General features: G+C 39.6%; 1 protein-coding gene across 1 annotated transcript; it reads right to left on the bottom strand.

Moving 5' to 3' along the window:
- Positions 1-5,191: 5,191 nt before the first annotated feature.
- Positions 5,192-6,469, bottom strand: LOC121869993 (protein extra-macrochaetae-like). Its single transcript, XM_042371671.1, has 2 exons — positions 5,859-6,469; positions 5,192-5,658 (listed from the first exon to the last, which is right to left on the bottom strand). Exon 1 carries the CDS (start codon positions 6,386-6,388, stop codon positions 6,104-6,106), a length of 285 nt encoding a protein of 94 aa, XP_042227605.1. The 5' UTR covers positions 6,389-6,469; the 3' UTR covers positions 5,192-5,658; positions 5,859-6,103.
- Between the last annotated feature and the right edge of the window lie 20,358 nt (positions 6,470-26,827).

Raw genomic sequence — 26,827 nt, 5'->3', positions numbered from 1 at the left:
TATTTTGGTGTCATCCACAAACTTGCTTATGCCACTGCTGATCCCAGTATCTAAATCGTGTATGTAGATTATGAACAAGAGTGGGCCTAGTACTGACCCCTGGGGAACCCCACTGGTTACACGGCCCCACTCAGATTTAACACCATCTACGCTGACCCTCTGCGTTCTATCGGTGAGCCATGATTTTATTCAATTTAAAACTTTCCCTCGATACCGCAGGCCTTAATTTTTCTCAGAAGCCTCTGATGCGGTACTCTATCAAATGCTTTGCTAAAGTCTAAGTAAATAACATCGTAATTTTCGTCATTATCTACTACCTCGAAGACTTTCCTAAAAAACGTCAGCAGATTTGTTAGACAAGATTTTCCCTTTGTAAACCCATGTTGCGAGTCGTAGATTAATTTGCTTTTCTCTAGATGCAATCGGATGCTATCTGCTATAATTGATTCAAGAAATTTCCCCACTACTGACGTCAAACTGATCGGCCAGTAATTTGACGCTGATGCTCTGTCTCCCTTTTTGAATATGGGTACTACATTTGCCTGTTTCACAAGTCTGCTGGCACAACTCAGTGTCTGATGATTTTTGCAAATAAGTTTTACGAGGGGTCCAATCTAATCAGTTCCCTACACTCTTTCAAGACTCGAGAAAAATTTCTGTCCGGCCCTGGGGATTTTTGTTTCTTTAGTTTATTTATCTTCTTAAGAACATCCTCTTTTCTGATAGTGATATTCTTTAATTTCTCTTCTTCCTTTCCCTTAAATATCAGTTCCACCCTTGGAATTTCATCTCAAATTTCTTCTGTGAAAACTGATAGGAAGTAGCTGTTCAATTGCTTATTTCCTCACTGCCATTTATCAATTCTCCCCTCCCTGACTTTAAAGTGAGACCTCACTTGGATTGTGCAGTTCAATTCTGGTCACCATATTACAGAGTGAATATAGAATCTCTAGAAAGAATTCAGAGGAGAATGACAAGACTAAACCAGGAATTAGGAACCTTGAGTACAGAGACAAGTTAAAGCATCTTAACTAGCACTACCTCGAGAGACGTAGAGTGAGGGGTGATATGATAGAGGTGTATGAATGGAAGTCAGGGCTAAACAAAGGGGACATTACAAAGGTACTCAAACTATCCAACCAGGAGCGAACTCTTAGCAATGGTTTTAATTTAGACAAATTTAGATTTAGGCACGAAATAGGTAAACATTGGTTTCGAAATAGATTAGTGGATGAATGGAACAAGTTACCAAATATCATCATTAACTCGAATATGCTGGATAGCTTCAAACATAGGTTGGATGGATATATGAGCAATAGGGGTTGGGTGTAAATGGGACTGCCCAGTATGGGCCAATAGGCCTGCTGCAGTTTCCTCCATTCTTATGTTCTTATGTTCTTATTGGCTGGCCTTGGAGCTGGAAATACGTTTGAGTTTGTCAGTGGTAGATACCTTTTCAAGTCGGGTTTAGTTGAGTATTATATTCAGTGCTGCTCTATTATTATTCATGGTGTGTAAAGTGCAATCAATTAGTGTGCTGTAAGTTGATTTATTGTTTATACGTGGTGCCAATAGTAGTTGTTTATTCAGGATCATGTTTATACTTTATTCTCTTGATTTAATTCATCTTTTGGAACCTGCACACTTATTTTGGTAAAAAAAAATTTACATTTTATTTAAACCTTTTGTAATGAGTATAATTCCAAACCTTTACCCCTGAACTGTTGGGATAAGGAGAGGGGTGTGATTGAACCTAGGACTAAAATGTGCTGAGTTGCCAATAGGTTTTTGTTGTTTTGTTGTGCCTCATTAGTATATTAATCTCAAACGTAATTCAAGTTGATATATATATATATATATATATATATATATACATATATATATATATATATAGTATATATATATATATATATATATATAATATATATATATATATATATATATATATATATATATATATATATATATATGCAAGTAAATCACTGTAGGTGCACGCGATCCAAGTATATGCTGATAACCACAAAGGAAACAAGAAAACGAAGTTCCCAAGCGCGTGTATCTACATCTTCAGGGATGAGTACAGACTAAGGATAAATACTTGAGAAGGCTAATATATACAGTAAAGGAGAGTGAGATCAAGTCCCTAGGGGACAGCAGGGGTCAACAATGTTTCTTTGGATTAAGAAGATTAGTAAGGGTCGCTGCCTTATGACCTCCCGCACAAGTGTCTCACGGGACACTTACCTTCCCTTACAGGTGTGTGTGTGTGTGTGAGAGAGAGAGATAGATCACTTTCTTACCAATCCGTCCGTCCGTTAGTGAGAGGTCAGCTTCCATCCGCATGCCACCTGCGTTAACTAGCTTTATGAACGAGTTTACCTATTTTCTGACTGACTAATTGAGAGATGATTTTCATCCAGCATCTCAAACATAGATTGGATGGATATATGAGCTATAGCGGTTGGGTGTAAACGGGACTGCCCAGAATGGGCCAATAGGCCCGCTGCAGTTTCCTCTATTCTTATGTTCTTATTTTCTGATCTAGTACTAACTTAATAATTTAATTAATATAATTAACCTGACCTGACCTACTCACTTTAACTAACCTGACCTAGCCTACTCACTTAACAAACCTGGCCTACTCATTTAACTTATCTGATCTAGCCTACTCACTTAACTAACCTGACCCTGTCCTACTTACTTAACTAATCTGACCTGGCCTACTCACTTAACTAACATCGCCTGGCCGACTCACTTAACTAACCTGACCTACTCAATTAACCAAACCTGCCCTACTCACTTAACTAATCTAACCTACTCACTTAACTAACCTGACCTGGCCTACTTATTTAACTAAATTAATCTAACCTATTCACTTAACTAATCTCACTTGGTCTACTTACTAATTTAACCTGTCCTACTCACTTAACTAACCTACCTTGCTTACTCACTAGGTTAACTAATCTAAACTGGCCTACTCAATTAAATAACTTAACCTATCCCATTAACAAACTTAACTAACCTAAACTGGCCTATTTACTAAATTGCCTAACCTAACCTGACCTATTTTCTAACTTAAATAACCTAAGATAACTTAAACTCGCCTATTCACTAACTCAACTTACGAACTTGCTTACTCTCTAAACGAACCTAAAGTTAACTAACCTGACCTACCCAACTCACTAACTTAACTAATCTAACATCTCTTGTATACTAACTTAACCTTGCTTACTCACTAACTTAGCTAACCTTAAATTTACTTCTTTATATTCTAAATGTGAAAATGAAAGAATTAGTTTGTGTGTGTGTGTGTGTGTGTGTGTGTAAGCGTATCGATTATGAGTTTATCTCATCTAACTAGGAAAATTAAACACTAATTCCCAAACTATTTACACCCAGACATCCTCAAGGGATTTTGAAACTCCTTGAAGAGTTCCTGGAATCACAAGAGAGCTCTGGAGTTTTTTTTCCAATTGATTATAGTCAATTTAGGGACTAATTCCTATATATATATATATATATATATATATATATATATATATATATATTATATATATATATTTATATACATTTATATATATATATATATATATATATATATATATATATATATATATATATATATAGGTAGTAGGCATCTACCAAACAGGGAGGTACTACCGCCTGGGAAGATATTGGAAGCATAATATATCGTCAAATGGTAGACCCTGCTGCCATATGGCATCACGAAAATTGTGACCAAGTCCCAGGTTGCTGATGTGACTTTCGTTCATTTACACACAATTGCAGGGTCTCAATTGTTTTCTTACTATTGACGGCACAACATACATATATTGTTTCTCACTTTTGATTTTTTTTTAATTTTGTTATTTCTTGTTTATTATTATTAATATTATTATTATTATTATTATTATTAACGTGATATTATTATCATTATTAATTTATTATTTTATTTTAATGTTTGTATTTTTATTATAAATTTTAAATATATATATATATATATATATATATATATATATATGAGTATTTGATAGAAGAAATTAAAAAAAAAAAATTCAAATAACTGCTTCTGTAGGAATGTTTACGAATGCCATACCAGTAGCAATTTGTCACGGATGTAGGGTGACGTAGTGTGACAAGTAAGAGGTGGGCAGCCCCTCCCACACCACCTGGGTTGTGCCCCGCCGCCCTCTCACCATTGCATTAATTATTCATCCCCCACATTCCTTTTTGGCTTTTATTCATTATGTTAATTAGCAGCTGGTTGGTGAGCGGTCAGGTGTCGCTCTCTGCATCCATCCTGCTCTGTTCTTGTTTACCTCCGTTGTGTAAAATTTTTCCTTCTTTAAGGTTCAGAAACAACCACCACAAGTTTTGCGATGAATGAAACTTTTAGGCGACATATAGTAAATTCTAGTGAATGTCGTAGGTATGTTTACTAGATTATGCTGCATGTCTGCTTACTAGAGAATGTCGTAGGTCTGTTTACTAGAGAATATTAGTGTATGTCGTAGGTCTGTTTACTAGAGAATATTAGTGATGTCGTAGGTCTGTTTATCAGAGAATATTAGTGTATGTCGTAGGTCTGTTTATTAGAGAATATTAGTGTATGTCGTAGGTCTGTTTACTAGTGAATATTAATGTTTGTCGTAGGTCTGTTTATCAGAGAATATTAGTGTTTGTCGTAGGTCTGTTTATTAGAGAATATTAGTGTTTGTCGTAGGTCTGTTTACTAGTGAATATTAGTGTTTGTCGTAGGTCTGTTTATCAGAGAATATTAGTGTATGTCGTAGGTCTGTTTATCAGAGAATATTAGTGTATGTCGTAGGTCTGTTTATCAGAGAATATTAGTGTATGTCGTAGGTCTGTTTACTAGAGAATTTTAGTTTTCATTTTTGTTATTTGTGATGTCTTATACCTCACCAGCCTGTAATACCCTCCTTCATACTGCAGTTTTAATAAACAACTTTTTAAAATTTCCCTTGTGTTTATCTTAGTGAAGGTGATTATTTATGGTTCTGGAGGTCATCCTTCACATAGATCCTGGTCGAGTAAGTTTTGTTTCAACTTGTATTCCACTTTCCTCTGAACTGTCACCGTGTAATAACTAGCGACAGGAGTCACTTCATTTTAGTTATCGAACATTAAAACAAAAATAATAGTTTTACACGAGGTAAATAATATATATAAATGGTTTTTATATAACTATATTCGGTGATTTTATTTTATTTTAATGAATAGATAAATAAATATATTGTTTATAACCTAAATTAACACGACACTCGTTATAAAATATTATATTTCCTAGAGCGATGTTGATGATCAGATCACCAGGTGATGGATGAAAGTGCCAGGGGACGCAGCACTCCGTGCCTGCACCACCACACCCACACCAAGGCGCCGCCACCACCCTCACTCACACTGGTCCTCACCCGAGCCTCCTCAGCCAGAGCTGCCACCCACTCTCGAACTGTCGCATATTTGGGTAGCTTTTGTCGCTGAGATGTGTGTAAATAGCACTTCTAGTACACTGGGACACGTCCACGGGAGGCCACGACAACTCTAAGAGATTCACACCAGTTGTAACTACTCGTGGACCATAACTACAACAGGTCCGCGTGGCTCGTCTACTGCGGTAAAGCTTCATACTTCAGCCGCCTGTAAAGACCGAGAAAAGGGTTAGTTTTACAAGACCTTCATAACAAATTTTTACATTGTCTTGTAACGTTTGACTTGCTCAGAACTTTACGTTATAATAAAATTAACATATAATTATTATTTTACGACTAAAATTTTAAGTGAAATAAACAAGACTTAAAGGATGTTATGCACTACATAGGAATAAAACTGAAAATTACCTTTTAGGGTGATCCGGCAGGTTTGATGGGTGTCGGGTTGAGGTGTTAGGGCCAGGTCAGGTCATGCTGGCACCTCACGTAGTAGGGGCGCGGGGAGAGAGCACCACGACAGTGTGACAAGTGTCCTACAACACACTCACTCCATCAATAGTTCTTCACTATCCTAGCGCCCCAACTGACTCTGGACGCTTCTTCGTCGCTCTCGGGAACACAATAGCCCGAGTCGACGACTTTTACGTCCCTTCTCAGGAACTCTCGACGAAGTCCATGTCCTCCTCGGAAGACGAGTCTCCGTCACTGGTGCCCAAGGCGTCCTCAAGATCGTAAATGTAGTCGATGACAGACTGGATCAATTCTAACTTGGTCACAGGACGATCCTTGGGACACAGGGGAACCAGGTGCTGCAGGCGCTCCAGGTACATGAGCACTTCAGCACCCTCAGTCTTTGGTGGGGGTTTGTGGACTTTGCCTTCCATCACCCCCATTACGGCCTGTACGGGTGAAACACATCGTTGAGCCCTCATCTTCATTCACTCGGCAGAGTATATCACACTAGTAGTAACTGTTGCTGCTCGCTCACAGAGACAGTAAGGAAATTGTGCCGAATGAAGCTGATCCACCGGTATATATGCGCCAGAGTTGGCTAGGCTCCTCCTCCACATCAGCTCAGCCACTCGGAAGCGTCGCAGCCGGGTGTGTGGTAGGATGCTAAGCATGGAATTTATTATATTTAATTAAACATCTTACAATGCAATGTTTCGTGAAATGTACTATTCAGACGACCATTTAATAACATATTAATAACATATTGATATAGAAGTACGTTATACATTAATAAACAAATAATTAAGTTACATCAACGGAAGAGCGCGAGACGACAACATTGGTGGGATCTGGGGATGCAGCTGGCTGCTGGGTGACGTTGGTGGTCTGCGTCAATACCGGTGGTTGCCCTGTCGCACATCTGGCCTCATCTGTCCACCTTGGCCAGGTTCCCACGGGCCTGTACAGCTGACCTGACTCGACCTGCTTGCCCGTTGCCTACCCGTGACGACCCCTGCCCACACAACCCGACTCCTTGACTTCCTCCTTCACTACTTCCGCCGAAGCCAAGATTGACACCGGCCTCCATCCCGCGCATGTCAGGGGTAAGTTATGTTTTAATGAGCACTTGCAAACAATGAAGGGATATCGTGATAAACCGTATGAATTATAAGGCATTAGGCGACTGAGAAACCTAAATATGACACATATCTGTTTCATGTGATTGGAAGTTATATTGCTCCACTTCATGTTACGCCAGACAGATGGCGCCTTCCCCACCCGCCGCCTCACTATCCACGCCCACTGTTACTTCTTCCCCCTCCTCCTCACTTATACACAGGATATACGTCTCTCATATTCCCCGTATCTATCTATCTCTCCTAATGATTTGTAGTTTAACAAAGCCCCGTTGTCTAAGTATTGTCTAGTATAGGATATACTGTATGTTATATAAAACTAATATGTCGGGGGTCAATTTACTGTATAGAGTATAATGTGTAATAATGATAATAATAATAATTAACGGCTTGTTAACACATACAGCAGCCATAATCTGAAAATACACAAATGACATAATTTGTACATATAAGATTTTTAATGACGGAGGGATAATTTAGCAAGGAATTTCAGCACAGAACATAAGAACATAAGAATGAAGGAAACTGCAGCAGGCCTATTGGCCCAACCCCTGTCGCTCATACAGTATATTGATTCTGCCCAACCTATATATGAAACTTCGCCACCACACACAGACCTCTCCCTCCCTCACCACCACATACAAGTAAGCATTAATCTGCTTCATAACCTCACCACTTTTAAACATATTCTTCTACTGTATTTCACCTCAACAACTCCCCCTCTACACTCCACAAAATCCCCCTCACCATCCCCACCACACACAGTTACGCCCTTAAATGCACCCCCATCAAGTGCGAGGGGCGGAAACTCATCATTAACATGAATTTGGCAAGTGTTGTCCCTCCCTCCCTCCCTCCCTTCCTCCCTCCTCCCCCACTCACATTCCCCCCTGCTTGTGACATATGTTGACTACCTTGTGATAATGAGCTTTCCTATAACACTGTCTCACTAATCAACGATAACGATTCCGCTCCGATAACACTGACCGGTCAACGATAACGATCCCTCTCCGACAACACTCACCGGTCAACGATAACAACCAATCTCCTTGGCTGATCTTAGAAATAACACCCGCACATATATTGATCACTACCCGCCAGGCTTCAGATGTTATTAGATACAGTGGCTCTACTGAGGAATGTTATTTGATATTTAATTGATATTGAAACAGTTTATTTAGCCAGAAAAGTACAGATACAGAGTGGACAATAATAACAATATTGACAGCCTGAGCTCTCTTAGAAGCACCTGATAATTATATACTGTACATTTATCTCAGGGAATAGTAAACGTAACATGGTGTTAGTAAGAACAAATGAGAATGTTAATACGATTTTTACGTCGTTATTTATTTTTATTTTTATTTTTTGACAAGTTTTACATTTTGCATTAGTTCGTTATAAAGGACGACTATGAGCTTTGTGAGGTAATGATGTGTGGCCTTGGTGATGATAGTGTCATCTTGGTGATCCCAGGTCCTGGTGCCATGTGCGGTGATCTCATGATATCTTGGTAATTAGCGTTTGGAGTCTTGTGTGTGGTGGCTTACCTTTATTTGCTGTGATGGCCTCTTGTCTCGTGATCTCTCACCAGGCCTCTAAGGATTTCCAATCCCTTAGTTAAGTATAACGTGCATCCCAAGTTTACAAGTCACTTTCTTTAACAGAAGTACAGTAAGTGATATTGTAATTTGAGCAACATAACGAGTTATGTGTGTGGAACATAGTGATTGTCGTTTTTTTTTTTTTACGGAGATTAGCCCACATCACTAACCCACATTAGGGCCTGGGGGGCGAAAATGTAATAATAATAATAATAATAATAATAATAATAATAATAATAATAATAATAATAATAATAATGATAATAATAATAATAATAATAATAATAATAATAATAATAATAATAATAATAATAATGATAATAATAATAATAATAATAATAATAATAATAAAGAAATACAAAAATGAAAAGAAAATCAAAAGTGAGAAAAGATATATGTATGTTGTGTTGTCAATGGTAAGAGAAACAATTGAGACCCTGGAATTGCGTGTAAATGAGGCAGAAAGTCAGATCAGCCACCTGGGACTTGGTCACAATTTTCGTGATGCCATATGGCAGCAGGGTCTACCATTAGACAATACATTATGCTTCCAATATCTTCCCAGGCGGTAGTACCTCCCTGCTTGGTAGCTGCCTTGACTTTTATTTGTGGTTTTGATTTCATTGCCTTTTGTCTATTTGCACGTTTGAGCCGTCACATTTAAAGGTATTAGTTTATTTAGTTATGATTATGGTTTTAGATTTGTTACTTGGGCTGACATAATTTGTGACTTTCTTAACGATAGTGATATTATGTTATTCTGTATCAATAACTTCCGCTTCTATTATGCTTGTTGATAGTTGTTTGTTTTGCTGTTTCACAAATGCCCCGAGTTTACTAAAGAGTTAATAATAAAGTTAATTTGTATTATGGTTTTTGCTGCCCTGCATATTACCAGACACCTGTCAACCACTTTAATTGTTTAGCTATTTTGAAGTTTAATTATTATTAATGTTTTCAATTTGAAGTAATGAAAGGGTTTAATGAAGAAAGTTAAACATGAAAATTCGTAGACCGATAATTTGTAATAAAAGGTAAGAGTTTGGGCACTAAAAATCCATTTTGGGTTAGGTTAGGTAATAGTGTGTCAACATAATGCTATTTTAGTCATCTTGGTGTGGCAGTTCTTACTTATGCTATGCTATTGTAAAATGTGGTGTTGTTCATGTGTGTGTGTGTGTGTGTGTGTGTGTGTGTGTGTGTGCAGCCTTAATGCTCTCACGAGGTGGATCTGGGTCCCTCTTCTTCCTCCCCCTCCTTCCACTCTCTCTTCCGGCTCCCCCATCCTCCCCCCCCATCCCATCCCCTCCCATCCCTCTCTCACCTTCACCTTCCCCTCCCGTCCTTTTCTCATCCTGTGACCCCAACCTTTCTCCCTGCCCTTCTCACTAGTACCTAACAGGTGTCTAGTGGTCAGGCAGGAATGTCATTCATTGTGAAGGTAGCGGTGGAACACCTGCGTAGACACCGTTTGTTCCAGAGCGCCCACGGGTAATTATGGGGACAAAGGAAGCCCCCATAAATCCTGCTCCCGCTCTCCTAGTGTTATTACAGAAAATAGGTGTCTGGACCACCTTTTTATGACCATACTCACTCTTACGTAATACATCCTAGACCACCAGAGGGTCAAGACCTATCGGGCGCCCGCTTCTACTGTGGCAGCTGCCTCGACCAATGTTGGCCCATCCCACAAATCCCACTCCTCGACCCATCCCACAAATCCCTCTCCTCGACCCATCTTCACAACCGGGATATCAACATAATCCCGCCGAAATTGACAATTTCATTTCGGAAAGAAGTGGGAACAGTGTTGAACAGTGATGAACAGTGCTTAAACCAGTGAATTCAGCACTAGACAGTACCAGCGAGAGCTATGACTCACCAGTGAGGTCCCAACCAGAGATAAGCACCCCTGGGTACCGAACACCTTCTGCCAGTGTATGCAATGGCACAGCACTTTATCTTTGATGACAAGATAGCTGATATACTAAAACTGTATCCACACTTCGCATCTAGTACCTAATCAAAATTCTATGTACCGACTTAAACAAACAAAGTACTGGAAATACTCTGTAACATTCATTGTCATATGATCAAAATCACTGGGGTCTGATAACATAAGAACATAAGAAAATAAGGAGTCTGCAATAGGCCGGTTGGCCTGTGCATGGCAGCTCCTGTCGAGAGTTACTACCACTCTCAGTCATCCATGAATCTATCTAGCCTCCTTTTAAAACTTTCCAGCGTTCCAGCACTTACGATAAAGTTGCTAAGCTTGTTCCACTCGTCCACCACCCTATTTGTGAACTAGTTCCTTCCTATCTCCCTCCTAAACCTAAACTTATCCAACTTAAATCCGTTGCTACGAGTCCTATCCTGCTCGGATATTATAAGAACTTTATCTATATCCCCTTTATTGATTCCTTTCACCCACTTAAATACTTCTATCATATCTCCCCGCACTCTTCGTCTTTCTATGGAATGCAAGTTTAGTTTCTTTAACCTATCCTGATATGGAAGGTTTCTAAGTCCCGTAATCATTTTCGTCATTCTTCGCTGCACCGAATCCAGTGAATTGATATCCATTCTATAATAAGGGCACGAGAACTGAACCGCATAATCGAGGTGAGTCCTGACTAGCGCAAGATATAGTTGCAATAAGACCTCTGCACTCTTATTACATGCACTTCTAGATATAAAACCTAATACTCTGTTTGCCTTATTTCGAACATTAACGCACTGTTTTCTAGGCCGTAGGTCCGGGCTTACAAGTACCCCTAAGTCTCTTTCACAAGTCGACTTCTCTAGGTTGATGTTGTTAAGGTTGTATACATTGTCAGTATTTGTTCTTCCAATATTAAGTACGCTGCACTTGCTGGTGTTGAATTTCATTTGCCATTTTTCTGACCACTCCTGCAGTTTATTTAAATCCTCCTGTAGTGCATTTGCATCCTGCCCTGAATTAATCTGCCGCCCTATTTCGGTGTTATCCGCAAACTTGCTTATGTCATTGCTGATCCCCGTATCGTAGATCGTTTATGTAGATTATGAACAAGAGTGGGCCTAGTACTGACCCCTGGGGAACCCCACTGGTTACACAGCCCCACTCAGATTTAACACCATCTACGCTAACCTTCTGCGTTCTATCGGTGAGCCATGATTTTATCCAATTTAAAACTTTCCCCTCGATATCATGAGCCTTAACTTTTCTCAGAAGCCTCTGATACGGTACTCTGTCAAATGCTTTGCTAAAGTCTAAGTAAATAACATCGTCATTTTCGTCATTAACTACTACCTCGAAGACTTTCCTAAAAAACGTCAGCAGATTTGTTAGACAAGATTTTCCCTTTGTAAACCCATGTTGAGAGTCGTAGATTAATTTGCTTTTCTCTAAATGCGATCCGATGCTATTTGCTATAATTGATTTAAGAAATTTCCCCACTACTGACGTCAAACTGATCGGCCGGTAAATTGACGCTGATGCTCTGTCTCCCTTTTTGAATATGGGTACTACATTTGCCTGTTTCCACAAGTCTGGCACAACTCCCGTGTCTAATGATTTTGTAAATAAATTTACGAGGGGTCCGCTAATCTGTTCCCTACACTGTTTCAAGACTCGAGGGAAAATTTCATCCTGCCCTGGGGATTTTGTCTTCTTTAATTTATTTATCCTCTTAAGAACATCCTCTTTTCTGATAGTGATATTCTTTAATTTCTCTTCTTCATTTCCCCTAAATATCAGTTCCACCTCTGGAATGTCCTGGCGAATTTCTTCTGTGAAGACTGATAAAAAGTAGCTTTGCTTATTTCTTCACTGCCATCGATCACTTCCCCCCTTCCTGACTTTAAAGGCCCAACTTTGTCCTTGACCTTTGTTCTATATACCTGGAAAAATCCCTAGGGATTCGCCTTGGATTCTCTTGCTATTCTGATTTCATAGTCTCTCTTTGCTTTCCTTACATTTTTCTTATCATTCCTGGATAGTTCATTGTACCTATTTCTGATAAACACCCTATGTAATACTTCTTGCACTACCTGCGCAGAGGATGAGTATGGGGTGCACAATAAACTAGCTGCTGTCCGCGGCAAAATTCAGTTCAATTCTGACCAGGCGGTGTTAATTAGTCCACCCAAGGAACAACTTTCGGTCGACTTTACACCTGACCATAAGATAACACAACAACCCTTAACAGAGAGTGGGGTACTGTGAAACCACCCCACACCACCAGGTGTCTCCATTTCCACTTGAAGTCCTTTATATCAACACCTATGGACGAGTTACTGCACCACGTGAACACCACACCACTAGGTGTCTCCATGACCACGGGAGGTCCTTCATGTCAACTCCCGAGGATGAGTCACTACATCACATGAATACCACTCAACCAGGTGTCTCCATGACCACGTGAGATCCTTCATGTCGACATCTATGGACGAGTTACTGCACTACTTGGCCTTCTTGACCTCACACAATAGGGCAAGAGACCAGCCCGGCCCTTTCAACAATGTGTTTTTGCTCGAAACAAGGCTAATAAAGTACTTGGGTTCATACAAAGGAGTGCTAGTTACAAGACTAGCGAGGTCATCTTAAGACTATATCTTGAGCTTGTGAGACCTCACTTGGATTACCCAGTTCAATTCTCGTCACTGTATTACAGAATGGATATAGAATCCTTGGAAAGAATTCAGAGGAGAATGACAAGACTAATCCCGGGCATTAGGAACCTTGAGTACAGAGACAGGTTAAAGTGTCTTAATTTGCACTCCCTCGAGAGACGTAGAGTGAGGGGCGACATGATAGAGGTGTATAAATGGAAGTCAGGGCTAAACAAAGGGGACATTACAAAGTACAAAGGTACTCAAACTATCCAACCAGGAGCGAACTCGTAACAATGGTTTTAAATTAGACAAACTTAGATTTAGGGGCGAAATAGGTAAACATTGGTTTGGAAATAGAGTAGTGGATGAGTGGAACAAGTTACCAAATATCATCATTAATTCGAATACGCTGGATAGCTTCAAACATAGGTTGGATGCTTATATGAGCAATTGGGGTTGGGTGTAAATGGGACTGCACAGTATGGGCCAATAGGCCCACTGCAGTTTCCTCCATTCTTATGTTCTTATGTTCTTAAATTATAATTTGTATGTTCAATTCATTTTCCTTCTCCTTTTAGTAATGAAAGTTTTTGTTAAACGACCCACCTACCCCATGACTTTGTTTGTGTAATAAGTCATTTTTGTCTAATGTATATTTTTAGCCTTCGGGCTGCTGAACTTTTTCACTAAAACGTTAATTATTATTATTATTATTATTATTAATATTATTATTATTATTATTATTATTATTATTATTATTATTATTATTATTATTATTATTATTATTATTATTATTATTATTATTATTATTATTGTTATTATTATTATTATTATTTATTATTTATTATTATTATTATTATTACAAAGAATACATATTCTGGATGCTCTAGTCTAGTCTAGCGAGATGTTATGAGAGACATACATGCGATGGGTCATGGTGGGAGATCTTATGAATAATTACTTGATTTTTCTTTAAGATATATCATTAATAACATACTCGTGGTATGTATGGACAATTATGTCATCATGAACACTTAATGTGGTTGTCCTTGAGAAATGTTGTTACAGCTGGACGATGTGCGTGTTCTAGAGACAAAATGTTTATGCCGTGCTGCTTTGGGCGAAACAGTCAACCCTTCCTAACAACTATCTGAGTTCTATCGTAAGTCGATATGAGCTGATCTTTGACTCCTGTATCATGCTCAACTTAGCTGGATGACATAACAACTTGAATACAATTACCTGCAACAGTTAGAGGTTATATCTACATAAATTGCAGACTAATGCAGTATTTTTCAAACTGTGGGGATCGCCCTCTTGGAAAGGGGAGATGGGGGGAAAGTATGAACCTGTGGCTGGAGGAAACGCGGCCTTTTGATAGGACACTAAAATAATTTGGTAGACGTTTTTGAGAAACTGATCCATTTGAATAGATCAATACAAGGTCCTAAAACTAATACTCTGACCCAGAATAACAAAGTGAATAAACACTTCAGTCAGTTTTTTTCGACATGTTTCTTACATGAGAAAGATTTCGTGATTGCAGTGATATAGAAGCCAACAATTAATTATTAATTGAACGTTTTACATTAGCAGTTTCCATTTTAAGGAGGCTGTTTTTCAATGCTTGAATAGATAAGAAATACATTTGCTGCTAACACTCTCTGTGTTGACAAATTTTGAACAAAAACATATCACATATTTCAAGTGATTTTTTTTTTTTTTACAATAGACAATTGATCCAGAAGATATCTTGGTTTTAGCTGCATATCAGAAACGAATATCCCATCCAGTAAGACAAACCCATCAACAATTTTCTACCTTTTGTAACGTTATATTTGTGAGAAACTTTATTTTCTGCCGTTGTTATCTCAAGAGAAAGTACCGTTGTCAGAATGCATTCGAAAGCATTGCGAGTCACTGTGCCATTACTGACTGTAATTCGAAAAACTTTTTGTTGAAAAACTCACACAAAACTAATAAAAGTACAGTAGATGATTAGTTTTATGATTTATTCTTCAAATCAAAATTGTTAGCAGATTAATGATGTTTGCTTTTACTGAAAAATAGATTAAAAATGGGCAAAAAATAAGTTTCTTCTATCACACGCGAAAATTTTTACATGTGAAGGGTGGCGGGGTGCACCAGGAACTTTGTTGAGTTAGGGCGCCGCTATTTAAAGTTGGAAAATACTGCACTTATGTTCTCCCAATGAAATGTTGAATTGAGTGTGACCTGTGAGCAGAAGCAAACCTTTCATGAGAAACGTGACTGTAAGACATCATGGTGAATTTGTCCTGCTCCGTTTGTTTAGTAAATTTCACTCCAAAAATTTAGGTGATGAATGCAAAATTCCTTTTTTCTGCTCCAGAAATACAGTTATGTACAGATAGATGCAGTAATTGCACCCCCCCCCCCCTAGTAGCCAGAGCCACGGCAAATGAAGGCCTTTTTTTGTAGAGAAAGAAGGAGTGAAAGAAGAGGAATTTATAATTCGGAAATTGAAGAAATTTAAGAGGAGGTAGGAGAGGACGGGCTGACCTAATAGCTAATAGTGTGTTAGGGCTGTACCATGGGTTAGTTATTGTCTGTCGGTACAGGCACTTGACAGCCTACCCTATCTCATACCTGGGAGTTTTGAGGGCCTTATTTCATATTCCGCCGACTCTACTGGCGGATGCTGGTCTAGGAAGGTTGTCTATTACCGCTTGGAAGTTACTCACAGTCTCTGAGAGTGGTAAGGCACTAGCCGAATACGAAAGTTCAGACAATGCAGTTCACGCACTCTTTCGAAGTTAGTGTTACATTCGAAGCAACATATTAGTAAACTTTATGGACAACTCAGGATTTATTGAGTATTACAGCCGAAATCGTATACTACCGGTATACTATTATAGACCGTGTATACATACTAACTTAACAGTGGAAGTGATCATCCCACTAGAGTCACTAGACGATAGTGCCACTGCAGAATCACTCAGCCACATATCCAGGCATTGTAACCACCAAAATCCCTCGGCTACTCTAAAAAAAGCGTGATTATTCAGATAATTATAGCCAGCACACCTAGAGTACCAAAACACTACACTAAGAGGAAGAAAAGTTTAAACGATTACAATGCTGAGGGGAAAAGCCTCCTTGTCGTAGTGGACGCGCCATGTTGGTGTGCACACAGTGTTCCACGAAGATATCCTGAACACACTGTAGCTGTTCCAGGGAGAATCATAATGTTCTAAATTCTATCACTAGCATACATTGCTCTAGATGTAATCACTAGCACACAATGTTCTAGATGTTATCACTTGCACACAATGTTCTAGATGTTATCACTATCACACATTGTTATAGATGCTATCACTAGCACACATTGTTATAGTTGTTATCACTAGCACACAATGTTATAGATGTTATCACTGGCACACAATGTTATAGATGCTATCACTAGCACACAATGTTCTAGATATTATCACTATCACACATTGTTATAGATGCTATCACTTGCACACAATGTTCTAGATGTTATCACTGGCACACAATGTTATAGATGCTATCACTTGCACACAATGTTCTAGATGTTATCACTAGCACACATTGTTATAGATGTTATCACTATCACACATTGTTATAGATTCTATCACTAGCACACAATGTTCTAGACATTATCACTAGCACACAATGTTCTAGATATTATCACTAGCACACATTGTTATAGATTCTATTACTAGCACACATTGTTATAGATTCTATCACTTGCACACAATGTTATAGATGCTATCACTAGCACACAATGTTCTAGATGTTATCACTGGCACACAATGTTCTAGATGTTATCACTGGCACACAATGTTCTAGATGTTATCACTAGCACACAATGTTATAGATTCTATCACTAGCACACATTGTTATAGATTCTATCACTAGCACACATTGTTATAGATTCTATCACTAGCACACATTGTTATAGATTCTATCACTAGCACACAATGTTCTAGATATTATCACTAGCACACATTGTTATAGATTCTATCACTAGCACACATTGTTATAGATTCTATCACTAGCACACAATGTTCTAGATGTTATCACTGGCACACAATGTTCTAGATGTTATCTCTGGCACACAATGTTCTAGATGTTATCACTATCACACATTGTTATAGATTCTATCACTAGCACACATTGTTATAGATTCTATCACTAGCACACATTGTTATAGATTCTATCACTAGCACACATTGTTATAGATTCTATCACTAGCACACATTGTTATAGATTCTATCACTAGCACACATTGTTATAGATTCTATCACTAGCACACAATGTTCTAGATGTTAACACTGGCACACAATGTTATACATTCTATCACTAGCACACACTGTTCTAGATGTTATCACTAGCACACATTGTTATACATTCTTTCACTAGCACACAATGTTCTAGATATTATCACTAGCACACATTCTTATAGATTCTATCACTAGCACACATTGTTATAGATTCTATCACTAGCACACATTCTTATAGATTCTATCACTAGCATACATTGTTATAGATTCTATCACTAGCACACATTGTTATAGATGCTATCACTAGCACACATTGTTATAGATATTATCACTGGCACACAATGTTCTAGATATTATCACTAGCACACATTGTTATAGATTCTATCACTAGCACACATTGTTATAGATTCTATCACTAGCACACATTGTTATAGATTCTATCACTAGCACACATTGTTATAGATGCTATCACTAGCGCACATTGTTATAGATATTATCACTGGCACACAATGTCCTAGGAGTTATCACTAGCACACACACACACACACACACACACACACACACACACACACACATACATACATATACAAATTAATTTGTATGAAAGTGACGCAATTCTTATATAAGTATTTTAAAATTAAACCATCATTTATTAAGTATATTAAGAGAGAGACTATGAGGACACAACCACCATGTTTTGCTGACAGTCCGCTTGCTATTGACAGTGGTGGCTTGGGGGGGGGGGCGATAATGGTGGCAATAAGAACATAATCCCTGTCAGCAGTAAAGGCATGGGAAGTGTCCACCGCTGAATGACGACCAGGGGAAACATTCTCCCACGGTCCAGGAGGCAAGTAGGGTGAGGGGATGTACTGGAGGCAGGCAGAGAGAGGGTGAGGGAAGGTACTTTTTTCGAGAAAGAGAGGGTGAAAGAAGATTAGAGGTGGAGGAAGAAAGTTATAGTTCGGAAATTGAAGAAATATAGGAGGTGGTAGGAGGAGGAGGGCTGACCGCCTTGCCATGGGTTAGTTATTGTCCGTCGGTACAGGCACTAGACATCCTACCCTATCACAAATATGGATGTTTTGAGGGCCATATTTCATATTCCGCTGACCCTACTGGCGGATGCTGGTCTATGGAGGTTGTCTGTAAAGGCCAAATAGGATCTTTGATGGTAGACTGTTACACCAATCTATTCTGAGGTGCTAAAGGAAAATTATCCATTAAAAATATAAATTTATTTACAATAATGTACACACACAAAAGTAATATAACAGGTAAGTTTACTTGGGGAATATCATGATCTGCCGAGACCTGAACATCACGTACAACACAACAGCTCTGCCGACGAGTTGCTAGTAGTGGTGTTTGGAAGCGAGAGGTCGACAGGAGTACAGAGGAGTTCCAGCTCCCCTGAACAACATACTCAAGGGATGGGGTTAGACTGAAGTCGCCCCTGAACCGGGATCCGGTAAACTCTGGTCTGCTTCCCCCCCACCCCGCGAGTCCCCACGACTGGTCAAGTCAGGTTATATATGTCCCCTAGTCTCTAGGGCCTAGAGGACAAGGACTGTCGAACACTGATGATGACGCCTCTCACGTCCGGCAGTCCGGCTCTTGACGTGGGTAGAGTCCTCCTAAACAACATATCAACATATTCATAATATTTCGCTAAATTTCATACAGTGTTAACAACACCCGGCATATTGAACATAGCACTTCAGCAATCAATATAGAAATGTACCATAAGCCAACAAAACATAAGCAAATCACAAAAGAACATAACATAGACAAATCAATAATATAGGTGAAGTGTTCTCTTACCGATGCGCTCTGGCTGGCTGAGGAAAGGAAGTCCTGTACCAACCCACTCACCGTCCCAGCGCACATCACCTCTGTTCAGGGTACATAATACCTCGAACGAATCCCAGTGAACGAGTAACCCAACACTTTGAATAGGCACAATTAAACAACCCAAACCACACCATTACCAATTTTCCCCACAGTTTACTACTTTGGAGGGACGACACTCCGACTCACTGGCCCCTGATTGGCTGAACAATCCCGCCTTGCTCTGCCATTGGCCGACTGACTAGCTAGAGTGTGTTTTAGTCAATAGATGGAGTAGTGTACCTATGTCTCGCGAATATTTGACATTAATATTAATTATTAGTTCTTTATGATTGTTAATTATTACTATTATTTAATTTTATTTATTATTATTATTATTTAATTTTATTTATTATTATTATTATTTAATTTTATTTATTATTATTATTATTATTATTATTATTATTATTATTATTATTATTATTATTATTATTATTATTATTATTATTATTATTATTCCCACACATTTTCTATTGCCTGGCCGTATAGATCCGGGGTGGTAATAGACCTTTTGAGATTTGGTAACTTTTTGGGAACCATGTATGGTTATTGACGTTGTCTGATGGGAGTCTTTGAAGGAGTTCTTGCTCTGAACGTTCTATCTTTTGCCAGACTCTACTGGCCAGGGTGTACAGCTGCTGGTTGATGGGTTTTATTCTCAGGTCTTTATGTATCTCTGCTGTGGTTCTCGTGAAGGGGTATCTTTCACCTGTGGCGAATCTCAAGGCTTCATTTTGGACCACCTGTAATTTTAATAATTGGGTGGTGCTCATAGTATGAAGAGGTACTGCTGGGTAAGTTAATAATGATACGATAAGTGATGTAACCAGCCGGAGTTTTATTTTCTCAGGATGCGTGTTAAAGCGGTATGGTTTTTCAGCTCTCTTTTTGCCTTTTCCTTCCTGGTGTACACATGGTGGGAGTAACCTGTCTTGGATATATGCAGGCCCAGGAGGGTGCCTGTGTTATTGTGTTCTATCTGGGCATTGTTGGTTACTAAAGGAAGGGTTTTCCTTCTGCATAAGGGTATCATTGTGAATTTCGGGAGACTGTTTGGATTTATTTATTTTGTCATAGTTATTTACCCTTTCTATTTCCCGTCTGGTGTTGTCGACCTGCAGTGCTCGTGATTTTCCTCGATGTGTTGTTATTTGAGTGATAGCATGTGCATACATAATATCTTCGTTTCCAATTCTAGTAGGAGGCGGGGTGTCGCTGTTGAGGTGGACTTTCCTTTCCTGAACCCAATTTGTCTGATTTGTCAGACGGTTCTTTCCCTGGGAGGTACTGGAGGCATGCATAGAGAGGGTTAGGGGAGGTACTGGAGGCAGGCAGAGAGAGGGTGAGGGGAGGTACTGGGAACAGGCAGAGAGAGGGAGAGAGGGTGAGGGGAGGTATTGGGTCCAGACAGAGGGAGAGGGTGGGGGAGGTACTGGGTCGAAACAGGAAGAGAGGGCGAGGGGAGGTACTGGGTCCAAACATATTGATATTGATATTGAAACAATTTAGCCAAAAAAATACAGATACAGAGCCGATAATAATAACAATATTGACATGGCTGAGTCAGTTGAGAACCTGGACTCTCTTGAAGGAACCTGCTATATTTTTTTACATTTATCTCAGAGAAGTATTATGTAATATTTAGTATCATCTGGAATAATACACGTAACATGGTAGTAGTAAGAACATATCAGAATGTTACCACGGTTATAACTTCGGTATTTATTTATTTTCTTTATCTTACTTATTTTACATTTATATTATAAGTATATACATATTTTACAGTGAAGATGATATTCATTAATATGATAAGGGAGGGAAGCAATACAACATGGGTTGTATTGAGGTGAAACAAGAGGACTGAAGTTGTCAGTATCATGTCTTGTCGGCAAATATAATTACAATGGCAATTTCTATCTATCTGCATGTCAATTTTCGATTTAATGGTTTTGGTGGTGCAATAAAAGTTGGAATATAAAGTAGGTATTACAAAAATATAAATGCATAGACAATACATATTTTTTAAGAGATGATTTAAAGGAAGGGAGATACTGGGTCCAGACAAGGAGAGAGGATGAAGGAGGTATTGAGTTCAGACAGGGAGAGGGGGTGGGGGAGGTACTGGGTCCAAACAGGTAGAGAGGGCGACTGGGGGAACTGGGTCCAGACAGGGAGAGGGTGGGGGGAGGGAGGGAGGCCTGTGTGTTGGGTGGGGGTGAAAAAGAAGAGAGGATGATGAGAGGGAGGTTTGGGAACCCTGGGCGTTATGGGGTCTGGGTAAGGGTGTGTACAAGTCCTTGGTGTAGTACCAGGCAGCGCGCGTATTAGCATTGCAGGGCAAATGGGCTTCAGTTCTAATAAGCCCCAGGCAAACCTAACCAAACTATTGGGACAAGGGGTCCATTTGACCTGTCACTGCCTGTATAGCACCTCCAGGCAGGGGGTTGTCAGCAAATTACCCTGCTCTCCTACACGACCTTGGGTACACACTGGGGGAGCCAAGGGGTGGCCGGGGAGCGGGGAAAAGCGGGAATGTCACTGGGGGAGTTTTTTGTTAGCTGGACCACTGCTATTAGGAGACATGGGAAAAAAATCTTACGTTTCTGTTGATAGTTACAGCTGTTTGTGAGAACGTTTAAGTGCTTGTAATGGTGCAGTGTGTTTGTGGTGCTGGAATGTGTGCTTGTGATGATAGGGTGTGCTTGTGATAGTGAAGTGTGCTTGTGATAGTGGAGTATGCTTGTGATGGTGGAGTGTGCTTGTGATGGTGGGGTGTGCTTGTGATGGTGGAGTGTGCTTGTGATAGTGGAGTGTGCTTGTGATGGTGGAGTGTGCTTGTGATAGTGGGATGTGCTTGTGATAGTGGAGTGTGCTTGTGATGGTGGAGTGTGCTTGTGATAGTGGAGTGTGTCTGCGATGGTGGAGTGTGCTTGTGAAGTGGAGTGTGCTTGTGATGGTGGAGTGTGCTTGTGATAGTGGAGTGTGCTTGTGATAGTGGAGTGTGTGCTTGTGATAGTGGAGTGTGCCTGCGATGGTGGAGTGTGCTTGTGAAGTGGAGATGGAGTGAAAAATACAGGTTGTCTGTAAATAACTGACAATATGGTGTTGTAGAGGATCTCATGTGGTTGTAGTATTTCCCTTTCTGGTGGTGTTGGAGGTTGTAGAGGATAAAAACGTTATTGTAGTTCTTCCCTCTCCGGTAATGTTGTAGAGGATCTTATATGGTTGTAGTATTTCCCTTTCTGGTGGTGTTGGAGGTTGTAGAGGATAAAAACGTTATTGTAGTTCTTCCCTCTCCGGTAATGTTGTAGAGGATCTTATATGGTTGTAGTATTTCCCTTTCTGGTGGTGTTGGAGGTTGTAGAGGATAAAAACGTTATTGTAGTTCTTCCCTCTCCGGTAATGTTGTAGAGGATCTTATATGATTGTAGTCAGGGCCGGATTATCAAGGGGGCATAGTCGGTACTGTATCATGGCTAACGAAAATTGGGAAATATGCATTTTCACTGTGGTATGTCCTATGAAATTGTAGACAAACTGATTAAATTAAGAAATCTATAAAGTTTGGGAAGAGAAAAATAGAGTTAGTCACAAACTAGGTGATTATACTGTAGGTGTTAATTTAGTATCTATTTACTTAGTGCTTAAACATTCGCCACACCTAACTGGCCTGACACTAAGTTCTAGCAAAATCAGAAAGAAAGAAATAATTACAACAGAATAAATAAACTCCACTTTAAGCTTATTTCATAATGAACAACACATGTACAGTTTTTATCAATCATCAGAATATTAATCAACTCAACTCAGAGGTTTTTTGTCAAATAATATAGTTTCATAAATCAACTAAATACATTTTTCGGGTCTTGGTCGCAGAATTGTGCAGAAAAGTCTTCAATAATGTCCTGAAAGTCCAACTTTTTAACATGATTTCTCTTATGCTGAGTAGCACCAATGACGAAAGGCGACTCTGGACCATCGTAAATATTAGACAGGTTTTTTTTTTATAATTTTAAGTTTGGAAAATGACCTCTCACCTTCGCAGGTGGTATTCAGTATTTACACATATATTCTAAAAGCTATATTCACACCCAGGATGTTGTTGATCAGCCCCTTGGCTACCTGAGCTATCAGTAATTCTGCCACTTATTTTATTGTCAGGGAGCAGCCTGACTTCTAGAAAATTCGATCCGTGAGTGACTAGTGCGTGACGTGACCAGTACAATATGTAACTGTGATCCCCCTACTGTATATATTTGTCAATTTACTGGTGACTCTGTGAATCCCCCCAATGCCACGGCTTGTAATCCGAGCCCAAGCCCAGTCGTGACCACCCTACAAGTGGTCCTCCTCCCCCACTGTCCCACCAGGCCGATCACCCCAGCTGACCACACAGCTTGACTGACTCTCTACTGCCAGCTTACTCTCCCCTCACTAGCTCCGATATGTCTAAGTTGACTGCGTACCAAAAATTCAAATTTAACGAAACAAGCGCTGGCTGATGTGACAATGGAAGTCCAACGGACTCTCATACAGGACATCATACAACAAATGAATAAGGAAAACATAGGGAAACTAAAAGAAGCTGACCCAAGTTCAACAGCTGAGCGAAGGGAACTTCAAGCTTAAAACCTCTGGTTTGCCGGAGTCCCCGAAGATCTCTACGAGAACTGGAAGTCATCCCAGCACAAAATTTTAAACCTGCTGAATGAACATTTTAAACTTACTGAAGTCAAGTATTCAACACATCGGGAAATCCAACTCCTCCCGCCCCCGCGACATCATAACAAAGTTCTCTTCCCCTTCTGTCCGTGACAAAGTTTTACCATAGCAGTAAGCTGAAAGACACTACTGTCTTCGTCAACGAGGACCTATGCCCAGGTACGACTATATCCTGCCAACAGCAAATGGGCCATTTTAAAGAAGTCAGGAAACAAGGGAAATAAGTGACGTTCAGTCATAAAACCCTTGTTGTGAGGGACTCTCAGGCAAGTGGACACCCGCCCACTCACCCATCAGCTGTACCTGCCCCCCCCAAGCCCCACAAGAACCCCCTCTCCACAGAGAGAGAACCAGCCACTGTCACTGCCCATATCCTGGCTATCACCTGTGGAGTTTCTCCCCCTGTCGGCCAACTCGGGTACTACACGTGCACCCTCTGTGGTAGGAATCAGGAAACCCTCAGAAGCAAGAGACAGGCTCACCTCCCACTCAAACTGGTATTCAACAGTACCAATCATCTTAAATTTGTTGGTTTTAGCATAAGTAAGTACGTTACCCCCCTCCTATTATAACTTTCTTTCTCCTTCCTTTTTCACACTTTAGTGACTCCGAGATTTTGCCGTTCCTTAATCAGTACCAATATTCCTACACTGATGATGTTAGTGCCGTTCCCTTAGATGTACTGGACCGTATGTGCTATACCCCCTTCACCCATGGTGTCGACACAATACTCCCTCATATTGATCCTGATGCCTTTCTACAAAACTCACTGGGTTACATCAACCCAAATTGAAACTAATATTTTCCTGACTCTCCCAAGTTTAGTTCTAGTCTTCAACTATCTCATTCCTTCTCCTTAATTAGCCATAACATCAGCAGTATTCCCCTTCATTTAGATACCTTTATATCTTTTATTGCTCACAAATTTGATGTACTTGGGTTCTGTGAGACCAAACTCACTACCGATATTGAGCATTTGTATAACATCCTTAATTACAAGAGACACTGCACCAATACCTCACGACACAGTGGTGGTGTCGCACTATATGTTGATATTAAGTATAACACTTTTGTAAGAGATGATTTAAAGGTTCAGGAGGAGTACATGGAGAGTGTTTTCATTGAAATACGTAACGAAACTCGAAACATCCTAGTAGGGATAATCTACAAAAGACCCCACACTAATTTAAGGAATTTTCTTGATAAATTTTTGTGGCTTATCTCTATCATAAGTTCAGAGAGGAAACTTTGCTACTTTACAGGAGATTTCAACCTTGATCTATTAAATTCAGAAACGGACACCTCAGTATTAAACCTTCTTGCTTCTTGTCATTCTAAGCTCTTCTTCGACACAATAACCTAACCCACCAGAGTAACTGCCACCTTTGCCACTGTGATAGATCATATCTGGACTAACAACACTCCTAACAATCTTGCAAGTGGAATTATTTATTACAATATCTCAAATCACTTCCCAGTTTTTGCCATGTATAAAACAGCCACAAGATCTGAAAGGTCTAATAGATTCTCAATAAAATACAGAGACTACTACACAGACAACATGCTCCTGTCTGAAAACAACTTAATGAATGCTAAGTGGGATCTTGTCTATGCCTCCAACAACCTTAATGTGACTTGCTGCAACTTCTCTTGCTTCTTCAATGCTTGCTTTAATAAATGCTTCCCCCCTCAAGACTAAGTAAATAAAAACTGTATCTCTCTCCAAGCCCTATATTAAGAGTGAAATCAAGGCAATGATAAAAGAAAAACACAAACTCCAAAGGAAATTTGAAAAAAGACCCATAACATTAGGTGATGCTTACCGAACTATCAGAAATAGAGTAACTTAAGCAGTTAGAAATGGCAGGCGTAGCTATTATACAAATAAACTCCAGTCAGCATCACCTGGAATATCATCAATTCTATTAAGAACAGGAACACTCAACCTTCGGCCCCCCACTCAGCTTTTATGATAAATTATTCAGTTGTAACGGAACCCTCCCATATTACCAACGATTTCAATGACTATTTTATCAATGTTGGCAAAAATCTTGCAGAGAGCATTCCTAATCACCAAGAGGAATTCAGAGCCTACCTGCAGATACAAATTTCTAGCTCCTTTCTCTTATTACATTACCGTTAGACTGAGTCACAATGATAGCACTTCCAGCCCTCCCGCAGACAATGTTAAGAGAGCCGTCAATGTAGATGGACTGTATGATGTTATTTTCAGTCTGTAGGTTATGTATGTGGTCAAAAGCTCTCAGTCTGGCAGTGTTTTGGAGATAAGGATTATGTGTGGTCATTTGTTTAGGCGGGTAAGTGGGTGTTGTTATGTCGAAGGGAACTGTCCGCCAGGGTGGCAGGAAGCGCTGCTGTGTCTCAGCTTTGTACAGATGGTCTAGTCCAAACATGCTCATAAGTGTAGCTGTAGTTTGGATCCATTTAGATTCATCAGTTTCATGACTCGTATATTCTAGCAGTTTCTTAGAAGCAATGTTTTCTGGATCACCACGCAAGAGCCTCAGGGCTATCATGAGGTTGACTTCAATTATTCTGTCTTTGAGACTGGGTATACCTAGTTATTTCCTCATATTAGCAATTTAGTGCTCATGCGACAGCCTAAAATAATTCCAAGGGCTTTATTTTGCATTTTTTAGAACTTGTCAATGCCTTTCCCGTCATGA

This window comes from Homarus americanus, unplaced genomic scaffold, assembly GCF_018991925.1.
Source record: "Homarus americanus isolate GMGI-L3 unplaced genomic scaffold, GMGI_Hamer_2.0 scaffold32583, whole genome shotgun sequence".
In the NCBI taxonomy this organism is placed as follows: Eukaryota; Metazoa; Arthropoda; class Malacostraca; order Decapoda; family Nephropidae; genus Homarus; species Homarus americanus.
Note: the sequence above shows the minus strand (reverse complement) of the source record. Positions and strands in the feature narration are given on the sequence as shown.